The sequence below is a fragment of the Rhea pennata genome, chromosome 16 (assembly GCF_028389875.1).
Source record: "Rhea pennata isolate bPtePen1 chromosome 16, bPtePen1.pri, whole genome shotgun sequence".
NCBI classification, from domain to species: domain Eukaryota; kingdom Metazoa; phylum Chordata; class Aves; order Rheiformes; family Rheidae; genus Rhea; species Rhea pennata.
In genome coordinates this window covers 1787085-1802108 of record NC_084678.1, presented here as the reverse complement: position 1 = coordinate 1802108, position 15024 = coordinate 1787085, and the positions used below count along the sequence as shown (strand labels likewise).

The following is a 15024-nucleotide window of genomic DNA, read 5'->3' as shown; positions in this document are numbered from 1 at the left end:
AGCAGAAGCTGCTGCCCCCCCCCCCCCCCGCCCCCAGAGTAGTTCTCAGGGGTTTGGCCAGCAGGGCTGCACAGCAGTGGCACAGTTCTGCTCCGTTGTACCATCACTTCCATTAGTGCTGTTGGAGCTGAGAAATGCTGCAGGACACACAGCATGCATGCGGTGAGGCAGGAACCAGGGTTTGGGGGCAGGTTACAGAAGCCCCAGAGCAACAGCAGAGCCCCAAGGGCTGTGTCCAGCATGAGGATGCAGATGGGTTCAGGTGGTGGTGACAGCTGGGCTGAGACCCAGAACATGGCTGTGGAACACAGGGTTGCTTCATCCTCTCCTGAGTTTGCTAAGAGTCAGCCCCCATCACACACACATAGGCAAGTCCCCAAGGCTTTATAAGCACTGTTTAAATTGACATTATACAGAGCGTTGCGCCCCCATCAGCACTGCTGGCCGGGGGGGGGGGGGGGTTTCCTCCGTGACAGCCTGCTGCTGCTGCTGTGGGCAGGCCACCAGAAGAGAGCCAATGCCAGGAGCCCAGGCCTGGCAGGGGACCAGGCATCCTGGGGCCGCAGATGGAAGGAGGCAGGTTGGAGTGAGCCAGTGCTCCCAGCTTACTTGTCCCTGGGAGCCCTCTGCAGACGGGATGTGGGAGAGTTGCATGATCAGACCTTCCTTCCCGACTTGAAGCAGTTCCTATTCACTGAGCACATGAACAAATGAAGCTGGGAAGACTCCTCGCCTATGAGGCTGTCCTTCAATCCACCCTTTCTGTGGGGAGAAAGGAAAAAAAAAAAGAAAAAGAAAAAGAGCAGTGAACATGGCACAGAGTTTGAAAGGCATGTGAAACTGGCTCAAAACAGCTGCATCTGGTTGCTCAAATAGCCCTTCCTCAGGGTAGAAACATCCAGGCAAACACTTGACCTCACATGAGTCAGGTCCCCATCGAGGTGGGTCTGACAGCCCTGCGAAGGAAATCTTACAGATCCCCAGCTCTGCAGATGGTTACTCTGCCACAAGGGCCTGGCAAGGCAGCTCTGCATGTAACTTTTTGACACAGGGTAGGTTATTCTTGCCCTGTGGAGCCACAGAAAAATAAAGCAACTGCAGATCCCCTTGAGTGTCACAGCCAGTGAGTAGAAGTAAGCCAGAGCAGCTGGCAGCACTGAAAACGGATGCCCAGCAGGATGCTATGGCTGCCAGAAGAGAAGGAGGAATGAGCAGAAAGAAATTTCATGTAGGAAGAGAGAACAAATCTGTGTGTGCACACAGCTCTGAGACCACCCTTAGCAGGAGTCACCTGTACTTTAGAAAAGGCTGTACAAAAGCTGGGAAAGAGATAGAAAAAAAAATTGTGAAAACTGATGTTACAGAAGGAGACAAAAGAGACTTCTACTTAGTTTATGGAAGACAAACTCAAGGGAAGATCTGATCACGGTGTGTAAACACTGGCTAAGCTCAATTTCTGGTAGAAAGGGCTCTTCAATCTAGCAGCCAATACAGAAACAGATTTAATGGCTGGAAGGAGAAGTTCGACACATTTATGGTAGAAATTAAGCACAATTTTTGTATAAGGTTTATCAGCTACTGGTGACAGCATGTGGTGAAACCCCCAGATGTGCTTCTCTTTCTGAAGACCTTGTTCATCTCTGCACTTGGGCTCAGGATGGAGATTTCATTTCCACATAGGCTTTTGCCCAAGGCTCACGCTTGCCATTCAAAGACTGAGACTTGCCCAGGGAGTCAGAGGCAGATTCAGAGTAGTTTTTAACCGCTCTGAGAATTTTAAAAATATTTAAAGCAATTTTAAATTATTATTTCTAAAACTAATTACGTAAATCATAAAAAAAATCAGAAGAAAAACAATAAAAAACTAACATTTTGATTTACTGGGACAAACCAAGTCATCCAGGGCAGGAGTTAAAAAGGGTATAATTGCTGTTTGCAAGTATTTGAATGACCAGGAAAACACTAACTGCAGTTACTGATTGCTACTTAAATCTTCCAGGGAGGCAGGGGAAAGGTGCATTTACATCCATTTTTAACCCTCCTCTTTGGCCTGGGGAAACTGTGCTGCTGCCAGCGAAGGTCCTGGTCAGCAGGGTTGCACTAGCATTCCTGAGTGAAAACTCAGGTTTACAAGAGGTTTGAAACACCGTGAGGTCCTTCTGGTCTTTAGTTTTGCTAAACAGTGCTACAGACCGTATCTGTCACAGCCTGCAGGAGTCCTGTTTTGGGGATGCCAGCCCACCCAGTACTGAGGAAGACCTGGTGCCCAGCTGTTGATTGCAGCAAAAGATATGACCATTCTAAAGTCCTTAAGCTTCCTTGCTCCACTGCTGTTAATGTCAGGGCTGAGAACCTGTCCTCCTTTGACAGGTTCCAAAAATAGATGATAAGTGAGTGATCTCCAAAGCTCCTGAAGAGGGTGGGCAAGCAAGCTGCCATGGGCAAGGGGAATGGCCAGGTCACAAGTGGGAGGCAAACATAGTGGCATCTGTCCGGACTGCAGAGAAGGGAAATGGTGGGATGCAGTGTCCGCACAGGGAGCAGGTTGCTCAGGTACAACCAGTAGTTTGTTCCAAGGAAGGCAGAACATAACAATTTGTGCAACATGTATGAGAGAGGCAAGAGACGTACAGGGAGGGGAGACAATCAGATGCAAATCCCAGAGCCATTCAGCACATGCAGGTTCACTCACCCACCAGTTGCTGTCCTCCTTTTCAGACACCACAATGATCTCGCCTGTGCGGAAAGTCAGCTCATCTTCCCGGTCAGCGTTGCAATCATAGAGAGCTCGGACCCTGCGAAGAAGCAGTCTGTTCTGCAAGCAGGAGAGAGAACATTAAGTTCGACTTCTTCTGCCATCACCTATATCAGAAACAAACTAGAATAGTTTCAGTGTCTTGATCCCAAAGCCCCTGGCAAAGATGTGCGAATAGCAAGGCTGAGAGCCAGGGAGCTTTAGTGTATAAAGAGAGAGTAGAGGCAGCGGAGCATTTCCTAAGAATTTGAGAGAGATCAGGATCCAAATGAGATCTCCCTCCACTGGAGCATCCTTCCGGAGGCATCTGCCCCTCTCCCCCAGGACTGGAGTATTTGCAGTTGTGTTATCTGTGGCCTCGCTTCCCTCACAGTGGCTCTGTTTGAAGATAAGGGGTGCTGCTAAGAACAACCCCAAGACCAAGTAACCCAAACAAGCTCCCCCAAACAAGAGGGCTTTGCACCACAGTGTTTGCAAGGAGAAGGGTGTCACTCAAACTACAGAGAGGCAAAGCCAGTGTGGACACTGCACCTTACCCAAGCCCCAAAGCACACCTGATTTGCCAGCAACCTGAAATCATCTATGTCTTTTCTCCAAAGAGCCTGTGGGGATTTTGGCTAGTAGTAAATAACAGCAATCTCCATAGGTCCAGCATTCATTAGGAGGACCTAGCTGTTTCTGTGCATAGCATTTCCAGCACCTAGTAAAGACCTGTCAATGCTGGGGAGTCATTGGAGAAGTGGTGGGAAGAGAGTTTATTACTAGGTTAGACTCCAGTTCAGTTCAAAGACAAAGGTGATAAATCTGGGCATACATGGGAGCTGAACTGAGCCCTGGCCACTGACCACCTACCAGACTGCTCCGCCGAGGAAGAGGGGGTGGAGCATCCTCAGCATGGACAGAACATGGATCTGGCTCCTGGAGGGACTGCTGTGGGCCAGGTTGTCCCACTTTCCTAGGGTCAGACGCGCTGAGGGAGCCTGCTGTCTTCAGGGCACCTAGGACATAAGCAGGCTGGTCATCTCCTCCCACCTTTCATCACAGGATGGACAATAGCAACTGCCACTCTGGCACCACCATGCAGCACAGTCCTGCTCCATGGCACAGCATGGGCAACAAGCATCTCCATGAGACTGGGAGCTAGAAAGCAAGAACGGAGCAGAGGGATTGGGTTGGGGCAGAGAGGAGCAGCAGGGAAAGAGACTGTGATGAGGAAGCAGATGGAATAAGAGTGGAGGTTAGGGTAAGACAAGCATTAATAGGCAGGGCCACCTGGTCTGATACATAGGGCCTGAGGGGCCCCAGGCAGTGGACAAAAGGAAAGGTGGTGCAGCGTGTGTCCTTAACTTGCTGGGCTGCATCTGATAAAGTAGACAGGCCCACGGGCTGGCCTGAGCTAGTGCTAAGGGCAAAAATGCAGAGGAGCTTTAGCAAGAGTAGTGAAGTCAGAACGGCAGGCAGGGGTGGCTGTTCTGGCTCTCCAGGGAATTGCCATCCTGCTGGCTGGGTGTGCAGAGGGGCTGTTTCCAGCGCAGTGTAAGAAAGTAGCTGTGCTGGGATCTGGCTACACAGCTCCAAGGTGCCCTGAGAACTGCCAGCACCAGGGGAAGGGGGTGGTTGTTGTGGGACGAGTGCTTGGCACTCTCTGCCCCTCAGCACTCCCCATGAGGCTGAGCTCTGCTGGGAAGAGCTTGCATTTTGAGAGCCACTGTCTCAGTCCCCAGCCTGCCACCCTGCTTGGTGTGCAGAGAGGGAGTATCTGTCTGCCATGGGCACCTATTAAAACAAATCCACCAGGACAAGGTTGTTTACTTCTCCAAACTGAGCATCTCCAACAGCGCTGTGACCTGTAGAAGAGCCCTGCTCTCATCTAACCTCCACAGGCAAGAAAAATCCAGCCTCTAAACAGGAACAAACCACTGAAGAGATCTTATACTGCCAGAGCCCTCTGGAAGCAGCCAACTGGTCCTTTGGTCCAGAGCAAAATGCCCAGTGTAGCATTCTTCCACCAGCCCAGCCTAACACATAGCTTGCACTGAAGTACAGGGTAGCTCTGGGTTTGGCTTCTAGCCCTTCTCCCCCACAGCTGAGCTGGGAGTCAGCTGAGCCAGGGTACCAGTCTGTCCTTGGCCTGTACCTCCATCCTCAGGGCGCTTCAACAGTCAGCTAGACAAAGCCACAACTAATCTGACCTAGTGGGGGTCATTGCCCCATTCTGAGCAGGTAATGGAATGGAGACCTCCAGAGGGTTCTTCCCACCAGCAAGGCCAATCCCCAAGGCACAGCATGGCTCCTTGCTCTTCCTGAGCCAGTTCTTTCATTACCTGAAATCGGGTTAACTTGGCTGGGCTGTTCAGGGCTAAGCGGTACCCAAGGCACTGGTTCAGAGGATGTACGCTTGTGCTTGGTGCTCAGAGGCAGGGTTGGGATCTTTCCAGTTTTTGTGTCCTCAGCAAAGACAGATGTGCTGGTAAGAAGAGGTGGATGGGCCTCCTGGGGAGCTAAATACAGAGCCAGAACAAATCGTGTGTCAAAAGCAAGCTGACATTGATGAAGACTTCTGGGAGCAAAGCTCCAGGGAGAAATCTGCAGACCCATTGACAGTGATATTTATTTCTCCGCTTGCAGGTCTGACTTGAGAAATGTATCAAGTTGGAAACACAACTGGAGCAGATGGACAGGAAGTCAGGTAGCACTTGACAAGTCTCTTGGAAAGTGAGATGCCTGGGCTTACCAAAGAAAGGCTGGGCATGGACAGCAGGAGTGAATCTTCCTAAGGACTAGAACTGCAGTGTTGCTGCTTCCACTAGTAGCTTTGTGTTTCTAATTTCATCTCTGAACATCTGCCCTCCAGCTTTTCCCAGTAACAGCAAAGTTCAGGAGGATATGGTGTGCATTGTAAGAGCACCAGAGGGTGAACATGCTCCACACTGGTTTGCAAAGACCCACGTGGGGATCGGTGCTGGGAAAGACCAACCAACACCAACTAGACTTCTGTTGCACAGGACAACCCCTCACACACCATCAGGGTCCAGATGCAGCCAAAATGATCCTCATCTGATGGAGTCATGCTGCATGGGCTCCAGGTCCTGACCCTGCCAGCCCATGCAAGATTCTCATGTCATGCTCTTACCTGGGCTTGCCCACTGGGGTGGGAAAGGAGGCGGGTAGGAGGGGGCTGGTGGTATGTCCAGGCTGCGGAGGTGGGTGGGTGACGTATAGATGTCTGGCCACTTCCCCTGAGGTATTGCCCCTGCTGCCTGTTGCTTGGAGGCAGAAGCAGGTGGATGGTAGCAGCTCTGAGGGCGCACAGCACGTTCTTTCTTCAAATAACCCAGCTGGGAAACAGATACTAGCATGTTACATGGAGCATACAGAAGGAGAGAAAAGCTAGGGCAATGAGCAAGTACAGGAGACTTTGATCACTCCAGAGTGACAAGAATAGGAGGCAGCAGTGGTACACATGGCCCTTAGCCCCCCTTCAATGCCACAGGCCATACTTGCTGCATGGTGCAGGCAAGGAGACAGAATGCAATGGCAGTGTGGTGCTGCCATCACAGGACAGCGGGGACCACCAGTGCAGGCTGTTTAAGCTGCCTGGGATTGTGGATAGACCTGGCTCCTCATCACCTTGAACTACACCCAACACCACAAGGCCTTGGCCCCAGACACGGCCCTCAGAAGATACCCCAGGACAGATTCGAACAGCCCCCACAACAAGGAGGCACGGGACAGACAAGGGTTTGGGTGGCACAGCCAAATTCTCACTTCTCTCCAAGACAGGAATACGTTCACTTGAGAAAAAATAGAAAAGAAAAGGGTAAAGAAAAAAAGCAAGACTCAAGTTTTCCTCATTTACAGGGAAACACTAAGTCAACAGTTTCACAAGGGACAACATTACCAGGGAAGACAACAAGAGTCTATCTGAGGTGAGCAGCCACAAGTGGAGAGTGTCTCAGTGTCAGGCAAAAGACACATCCTTCAAGGCCCACACCAGGCTGTACATGCCTTGAGTGACCACACAGAGGCACCTCACCTTCTCATCCAGGTCTTCATCACTCTCATACATGTCATCTTGGCCCAGCCACCACTCGTACTCCACATGGACATGCTGGTTGAACTGATTGTTTTGGGCCTGCAGCAGCTGGGACACAGAGGATCTCCCTGAGGACCCAGCCCTTTCCTACTCCCAGCTGGCACCCAAGGTCACAACTTGCCCCAGCCCCAACTATTCAGTTGTCAGAGAAACATCTGCAAGCTGTGAACAATATTTCCTGCCTGGCAAGCTGGGAGTGCAAGAGTTTTGCAAAGCTTTCCAAACACACTGTTTGAGATGTGTCAGAAACAAGACTTGCAGAGCCAGCAGGTCTGTTTTCTTGAACTACACAAGTAGATGCTTGCTCTCACCCCTGACAGCCCAGCATAACCTCTGGACAGTTCTGGTCTGGCTTATCCCAAACTGTCCTGCCCTGAGGGATCCCACAGCTGCTGGGCCATTTCCTCCCTAATCAACCCCCTGACTCTTCCTCCACATCCCACACGAACACCAGAGGTACCAAGGGACAGATTCACTTCTCTGTGCAGTCTCCAAGTCCTGCCAAGCAGGGCCACAGGACTGCAGCAGGCCAAGGCAGTGCTGCCTGTGTAGTGGGAAGCTGTACATTTCCCCTTTCTCAGTGCCCTCCCTCACAGCGAGGAGCTGTACAGTCCCCCCACCCCAACTCAGCTCTCTCCCTCACAGCCCAATGCAGCCCTGCACTGGCATTGACCTGACACATCCACGTCAGTGCCCTTCCAGGGCTTCACTCTGTGCTGCTGGGACATCATGAAAGCAGAGAGAGTGAGACATGATTTCTTACCAGTTCTTCACACAGGGGATGTCTCACCCTCCTGGCAACATCCAGGGCTGTCTCACCTGCTTCATTAGCTGTGGAGAAAAATGGTAGTCGCTATGAGTCCTCTCTGTGCTTTACTAAGTAGAGAGTATTGCTGTTTGCAGGGATCCTATGCAAAACCTGCCTATATGTCTCTAGAGGTTGCAGAGAATTGCAGCAAAAATGTTAAGGTTAATGTGAAAGGAGGAGTGGAACTGTCTGGGGCAGGAGGATGAAAAGGAAGAATGGGTAGAAGAAGGGCTGTGAGAGAGGCACATTTTGATGGCACCAAGGTTAACAGGTCATTCACGTCCTAACGTACCTACATGCAGCTTCTCAGGACTCACAGCTTTGGGCAAACAGGAACCAGCCTAAAAGAAGAGATTGCCTAAAAGAGAACAGGAGCAGTAAGACACCCATGTAAGGAGGGAAAGGACAGCTAGTAAATCCCGGTGGCTTGCAGAGACGGGACAGGATAGAGAGACAAAGAATCGCAGCCACTGCCAGAGCCTAAAGGACACAAAAGCTGATTCAGAGGCAACCTTACCCTCCTATGAGATCTGCTACGATGTTGCTATAATTTTGCAACCTTGTTTCCTACCAAGTCCTCTCTATGAACCTGAGCAGGCACCAGGCAGGATGGGGAGAGGGGACAGCTCAGGGGACTCTGCAGAAGGCAGAGGGCATGTGGCTAGAGGACGTGTTTCTGCCTCCAGGAAATGGGCATCCAGGAGTCTTCAGGGTATCTCAAACTAGTGAAGGGTCTGCACTGAAGACTGATGGTTTCTGTACACACTGGAAGGCAGATGTACTGGGGGGGAGGGGGAATCAGCATAGATGGGGCAGGTGCCACTGCACCTGGTGTGCCTTGGGTCATGGTAAGTCAGCCTGCTGAATCACTGTGAAACAGCAGGAGGTGCATGCAGGTCCCTGTTGACACTGAACTATCTGCGGTGTAAAACCAGGGAGAAGGAACAAGGGGCATCTGAGGAGTGACTCAGTCTACCTACAAATTCAGCTGATACCTAATGACGATGAGATTTGCAATCTCTCATTTCAACAAGGGTCCCAGTTGTAAAGCTCAATTCTAAGTTTTGAAGAGGAGATGGGGATTCATGTGCAGTATAAATGACCAGATCCATCATCTAGGTTCCTGAGCACCACTATATGCTCAGTTTCTGAACTGGCATTTTGACAAACTTCCTATCCATTCCCCAGCATTTCACTTTTGTCTTTGAAAATGAAAGCCAGGCCTCTATCACAATTTCTGCTGTGCATGTGCTGAGCATGGAAGAGCAGCTCAGATCACTTTTCACTTGCTCAGTTAGCTCTGTGAGTGCACCCCAGCATAAACCCCGCTCAGGGGAGTCAATCTGCAGAGAGCAAGGAAACAAACTTGAAGCTGCAAGCCACAGGCAGGCCTTCGGCTTTCCACTTGAGAAAGGGAGAAGTGAACTGGGGCAGAGGAAAGAGTTCCTTGAAGACAAGAGGTCCATAGGGTGCCACTTGTCCCTCTCTAAGGAGCAGAAAGGATGCAGCCTCCGCTCTGAGCTGGAGAATGAAGCCTGAAATTCGAAGATTGCCAAGAGCAGGAACCTTGGTCAGCCCAGCTCAGGGAGGGTAGCATGCATCCTAAAGGGCAGGGCTGACTCACTTATGGGTGCCCCTGAATGTGGAGAACCAAGAGCAACATCAGAGAGAAGAGCATGACACCTGATTGGAGATGATGAGGAGAGGTCTCATCAGTCTCATCACTCTCAAGGGAAAAAGGTTGCAACTCATCTCAGTAGCAAACAAGCGTTGTTGAGTAGTTTAACAAGGCTCAGGGTGGTGTTTCCAAAAGGGGTTGAGAAGGCACCACCCGCATGCACAAGATAGGGATTCCCCCAACCACTTACTGATGGCAATGTTGGCTTTGGCCTTCAGCAGTAACTTGACACACTCAGGTTTGTTGTGAGAGCAGCAGTAGTGAAGCGGCGTGTTCCCCTTTGCAGTCTGTTTTCCCAGGCTTCCGCTGCAGTAGAGGATGAACAGTTTCAGTGTGTCTAGGAAGAGCAGCTTGCCCCAGCCAAATGGTGTTTGCACATGTGTGTTTCTTCCCACCTCATCTGAAGAAGGCTGGAAGACCACCACCACTGCTACACCTCAACAAAGACCCAGAGGAGATGAGGGAACCAAATGACCCTTTGATCTAGGGATAGTCATCTCAAGACCAGCCCAATGCACGTTTGTTGGGATGCCTGCCCCAGTGCTTTTTCTCTGGGAGCACATAGAAGAAATCTCCAGAACTATCAGTCTTGCACCTTTCACTAGCACTGACATCATGACTTACCTGTTCTGCACAAGAAAATCAACAATATGCAAAGAGGTTCGATCAGACAACAGCACTGCCAGGTGGAGAATGGTCTCCCCAGGTTCCTGTAAACAAGAAAAATACAGCAAGCAACAGGATGAGACTGAGGCTGTCAGCATCTTGTCTGAAAACAGAGCTCTGTCCTTCCTGTGCTTGAGGAACTGTGTGATCCCAGGAGGAGCAGCTACAATACTAGAAGAGTTCCAAGGACTGCTTAGGGCCAGCATCCAACCTACCAAACACTCTGCAAACATGAGAGACACTGACTGCTGATTTCCCCTACAAACTTCTCATGAACAATTAGTCAAAGGCTTTTGGAAAGTCCACAAGCATGCGCAGTTCAATACTAAGATATTACAGGCAGGAGTAGGAGCTGATTGCTTATGAAACAAAAAGTTAAATCAGCTAGTTCCCCCATCTTTTGCATTTAACATCCCTAACAGCCTCCAAGGGATGAACAGAAACAAGTGTGACAGTGTCTTTTCAGAGCCACATCCAGCAAAGTTGTCTAGAACTCCAGAGCTGTCTTAACATGAGGTAGATCCATGGAGCCACATTTCTCTAGGAAATTTTTTCTAATCACACTCTCTTCATCCTCCCTTATGTTCTTTTTAAACAACTGACAACTTTTTATTATGGGCTGAGCCACTTATTTTCTTAACATCTCCCCTTTTGCTGGCACCTTTCATTTTCATTTCTCATTCCCTTTTCACATTTAGAAACTGAGGCAACCAGGTGTGATTTTTCCCATGTCAGCAGCAGAACTTGGCTGAGTTCATGATTTCACTGGCTGCCGCTGGGTGCCCCAAGAAGTGCAACAGCTGCTGTCTGCACATTTGCTTCTCGCTTGCCAGTTTGTCCTAGGACCTCCAATTCTAAAAGTGCTTCTTGCTCATTCCACCATTTTGCTCCTTCATTTTTCTCTGGGCAACATCCACAAGCTTCCTTTCTGAGAAAGGGGATAGAAGAGCAGCATTCCCATACAGGCAGAGAGCAAACACCTCCAGAGTCAGGGCTGCACTTACAGCAAGGATTTACACTTTGGCTTCAGACAAAAAAAGTTATTCTGAATTTTCAACTTACAATGTCCAAGTAAGACTTGGACATATTGAGGGTCTGAAATCCAATTCAGATGTTTACAGGTAAACAGCTTCCATTGCAGACAGGTTGGAGAGAACAGAGCAAAGCTTTTTCTCATATGGATCCATAGGACTGCCTGGTGTCTGCAAGGGGGACAGCAGGCTCTGAGGGAGAGGGAGGCTAGGGAGGCAGGCTCAGGAAGGGCAGGATCCCTGTCACATTCATCTTTGCTTTAAACAAGCAAAGGGTTGTTTTAATTTTGCTTGGATGGTTTAGTAGTCAATAGAATTACTGTCCAGCTGCTGCACGCTGCCATCCCTCACAGCAGCAGCTGTGCCACAGTGTGTGTCCAGCTCCCCAGAAGAAAAGTCTAATTGCCTGCTTCCTTACTTCGCAGGAAGCAAGATGTGACTGAAGGTGAAGAATCTGCCAGTTCCCCAAAACACCCTTTTTCAGGTGGTACCTGCCAGCAAGAGCTGGGAATAGAAGGGGAGAGGTGCTGGGTGCTCTGACGGTGGAGCCTGGGAATTCAGCCTCCCCTGACTCCAGGCAGAGGCTCTCCTCCAGGGGAGCAGGACTGCTTTTCTGCTCCCTGTGAGCAGCTCCTTTTTGGATGCCTCCAGTCTCCTGTGTTACCCCCATTTGGTGATGGCACCTGGACTGCTCCTGTGCCCTCTGTTGCAGTAGAGAGGGGCAGCTGTACCTGCAGAGGTGCCAGCACAGGCTTACTCAAATCCACATTCTCAGCATAAGCTTGGAGCAAAGAAAATATGTCCTTGTACATGACAGCTTCTGGGAGGCCTGGATGGTGAACAGCAGGACTTCTCTTGGCATATTTCTTTTCAACATATTTGGAAATGATGAAATTTTTCCGAAAGGCCCTGGCAAAGACCAACAGAACAAGAGTTAGGACTCACAGAGACTGAGCAAGCGTCTAGTGGCATAGTGACTCCCCCTCCGCTTCTACTGCCCCAGCTACTTTCCCCCTCTCTCCTTTAGACCTGCCAGGCAGTTTCATACCTTTCCTGTCTCTGCTCCATCCCCTAGACTCTTCTATAGCATCAGTCATAGATCTTACAAAACACTGTGGTTTTCTTGAAGCTGCTTCTGCTGGAGTTATATAAATGAAACCTTGACTTGCATACATTAAGCGTGCGTATCTGCAGTGCTGGGACAGGGGGACTTTTGCACCCACTTTCCCCTTCCCATTGTGGGAAGGAGGAACCACCTCCCTGTGCTTACTTTGAATGGGGCTTGGGCTCCCACCACTTTCATCCGATATCCCAAGCTCTTTTTGCTTGGGGGGACAGGGAACAGTTGATGCCTCTCCCCCTCTCTTGGCCTCTCATGACTTTTCAGACCTCCTACCAACACCTTTTCCAGGCTGAAGAGCCCTGAGCCCAGCCCCCTGGGGTGTGGGAGCCATTTCACACCTTGAGCTCTGCTTGTTACTCCTCCTTGTGTCTCTCTCTGCCTACCATGGCTCTCTGCCTTGTGGGCAGACCCAGGGGGTGGATGCCCTGGGGATTTATGCACTGACGTAGTGATGTTTTCTGCTCTCTTCTCACTTCCTTTCCTCCCCAGTCCTGACCCGTCCTCTGCCTTTTCATCCTTTTTCTCTGCTCTCATAGTTAGTAAGTTGGGCCCAGCTGTCTGCACAGTGAGAATTAGGGGGAGGAATGGAAATAAAGAGGAGTGAAAGGCATCACATGGCACAGAGTAAACAAGAACGATCAAGGAAAGGAAACAGCTTCCAGACAAGGAATGACTTAGTAAGCTGGAATTCTCCAGTTGGAGAAGAGGAGAATCCAAGAAAAGCAGAAGCTGTGACCTGTTGGAGGATCTGTGGGGCAGATGCTCAGGGTGTAAAGGAGCACTGCAAGTAGAAAAGGCTGCCACAGAAGAACTGAATTATTCATTTCATCCACTTTCAGTTCTGCACATTCAGCATCCAAGCCTCTTCCTTATTCATCTATTTACTACAGTGTGGGTCCCATCCATCCAAATGCTGTCCTACTCAGGACTTAAATGCCTATTACGGAGCCTAAGTCCCCATCAGTGCCTGCTGTGCCTGCTTTACAGCCTCCTGAAAGTCTCCTCAGCACCTGACAATAAGCTCCTCATCTATCTGCTTTCCCAAGAGCTCTGCTGCATCCCAGCTTTGTAGTGCTAAGCTCTGGAGAAGCCCAGAGTTATTCTTGGCACCAACTATGCTGTCCAGGCTCTCACCCATCCTCTGCAGAGTGTAGAAACTGGAGTGCTTTCTTGGATGAAGAGGACTTTATGGCCTGCATCCATAGTTAAGGTAGTAAGTGGTACACACATTCCCCACACACTCAGTGAAAGAAGCTGACACCTAACAGACTGGAAGTCTTCACAGACTTCTGTCTCTGTGTACTTATATCACAAGGAACTTGGCCACACATGTTATGATGACCACAAGCCTCTTATTTTCTCTTCCCTTTTGCTAGATGCCTATGCTAAACCTGCTGAACTTGAACACTGTGAACTGCTCTGCACCACACAATTCATTCTCCTCCATCCCACTGCATCACTCTGTCCTTCCCTTCCTGGCTACTGTGTACAGCCTGCATCCCCCTGCTTGGCAGCTCCATTTCTTTTTTGCTTCTCTTCATACCTTTTCCTTTCTAGTGCTGTTTCTTTGATCTCTGTCCTGACCTTGAAGCCATCCCTTGCACCATCCTGCTGGGTCTTCCTTGCCCCTCCACTCTCCTTTATCAGACCTTTCCTGCTGGGCTTGATGAAATTGCTTCTAAATAGAAGCTACCATGTGGGCAGGGAGATTAGGCAGTATCCATGTGCCTGGTTATCATGGGGAACTAATAGACCCATGGAGCACGTGCACACAGTCAAGGGCCCCATACATAACCTCCCACAAATAACAGCTCTTACAGTGCAACTTACATATCGCTGTGCTCTGTAGGTTTTGTTGAAGAGCTCGGGATATTCGCTTCCATGATGATATTGAAGCCAGAGTTGCCAATATTTCTTGCCAGCTGCAAAACAACCAAACTAGAGGTGGCACAGAGCATGCAGCACTACATACTGGGCAGCAGGAGAGGGAGCTCAAGGGAGCTGCCAACTGCAGCAGTGTAACCCCAAAGCTAACTCCTGGGCTTATATCCAGGCAAGGAATACCACTGCCAAACACACTCATTCCTTGACCTGACAACCACCAGCTGCCAGCAGCTCCCCAGCCAGCCCTCATCACAGACCTACCTGCATCCATATCGTTCATGAGCACCCAGACCATCACAGCCCTTTGCAAATCCTCCCTCCCCTTGCCCTTGCCATGCACCGCTCTACTCCATTCTGGGCTTGGACTTGCCCTGCAGCTCCCCTGCCTGAGATGCCACAGCTGGAGTATCTGAGTGTGAGAGATGGATGACCCAAGAAAGACAAAATGGCCTCCTCCTCTTCTCTTTGAAGATGACACTTCCTGACACAATAACAACTAAACCCTGAGAATTACAGTTGTGGATGAGCCTGTTTCACAAGGGGAAAATGCAGTGAATTTACTTCCGCTTGGATTCAGGAGGGTGGAAGGGAGAGGGACAGAGCACACTTCTGACAGCATCCTACCAGCATTTCAGAGGTTGCTAGCTTGTCCAGAGACAGTGACTGGATACGGGAAAGATGCACACCCATCTCTCTGTGAATCCCAGAGCACTCGATGCAGATCAGGATGCCCAAGTTAATGGAGAGCCAAGTGGGATCTGTAGAGATAACACTGCTGGTCTAGTGTGCATCTCCTGCCTCTTCCACCCCCTAGCCCTTCCTGCAGCCTCAGGGCACTGGGGCACAAGGTACACTTGCACAGCGGGACTGCTTTTGGTAATAACTGGCAACAAAGAGCTGTGGGAGCATGATGGTGAGGGAGAAGGTCCCAGACCTGTGGGTCTCCATGGGGTGGGCTGTGACAGAGCTGGATGCTGCAGAAA

At 50.1% G+C, this 15024-nt stretch overlaps 1 protein-coding gene across 1 annotated transcript in view; it reads right to left on the bottom strand.

The window, feature by feature from the left end:
• Window positions 1-515: 515 nt before the first annotated feature.
• LOC134147721 (arf-GAP with SH3 domain, ANK repeat and PH domain-containing protein 2-like) overlaps window positions 516-15024 on the bottom strand; it is a 30841-nt gene continuing 16332 nt past the window's right edge. The window contains exons 15-26 of the mRNA XM_062589186.1: window positions 14666-14799; window positions 13988-14079; window positions 11766-11943; window positions 9962-10047; window positions 9528-9643; window positions 7615-7682; window positions 6792-6899; window positions 5889-6093; window positions 5080-5256; window positions 3608-3753; window positions 2693-2815; window positions 516-762 (exon numbers count right to left, since the gene is read on the bottom strand). Coding sequence (XP_062445170.1) covers window positions 688-762; window positions 2693-2815; window positions 3608-3753; window positions 5080-5256; window positions 5889-6093; window positions 6792-6899; window positions 7615-7682; window positions 9528-9643; window positions 9962-10047; window positions 11766-11943; window positions 13988-14079; window positions 14666-14799 — 1508 coding nt within the window. The 3' untranslated portion in view covers window positions 516-687. The remainder of the gene's footprint in view (window positions 763-2692; window positions 2816-3607; window positions 3754-5079; window positions 5257-5888; window positions 6094-6791; window positions 6900-7614; window positions 7683-9527; window positions 9644-9961; window positions 10048-11765; window positions 11944-13987; window positions 14080-14665; window positions 14800-15024) is intronic.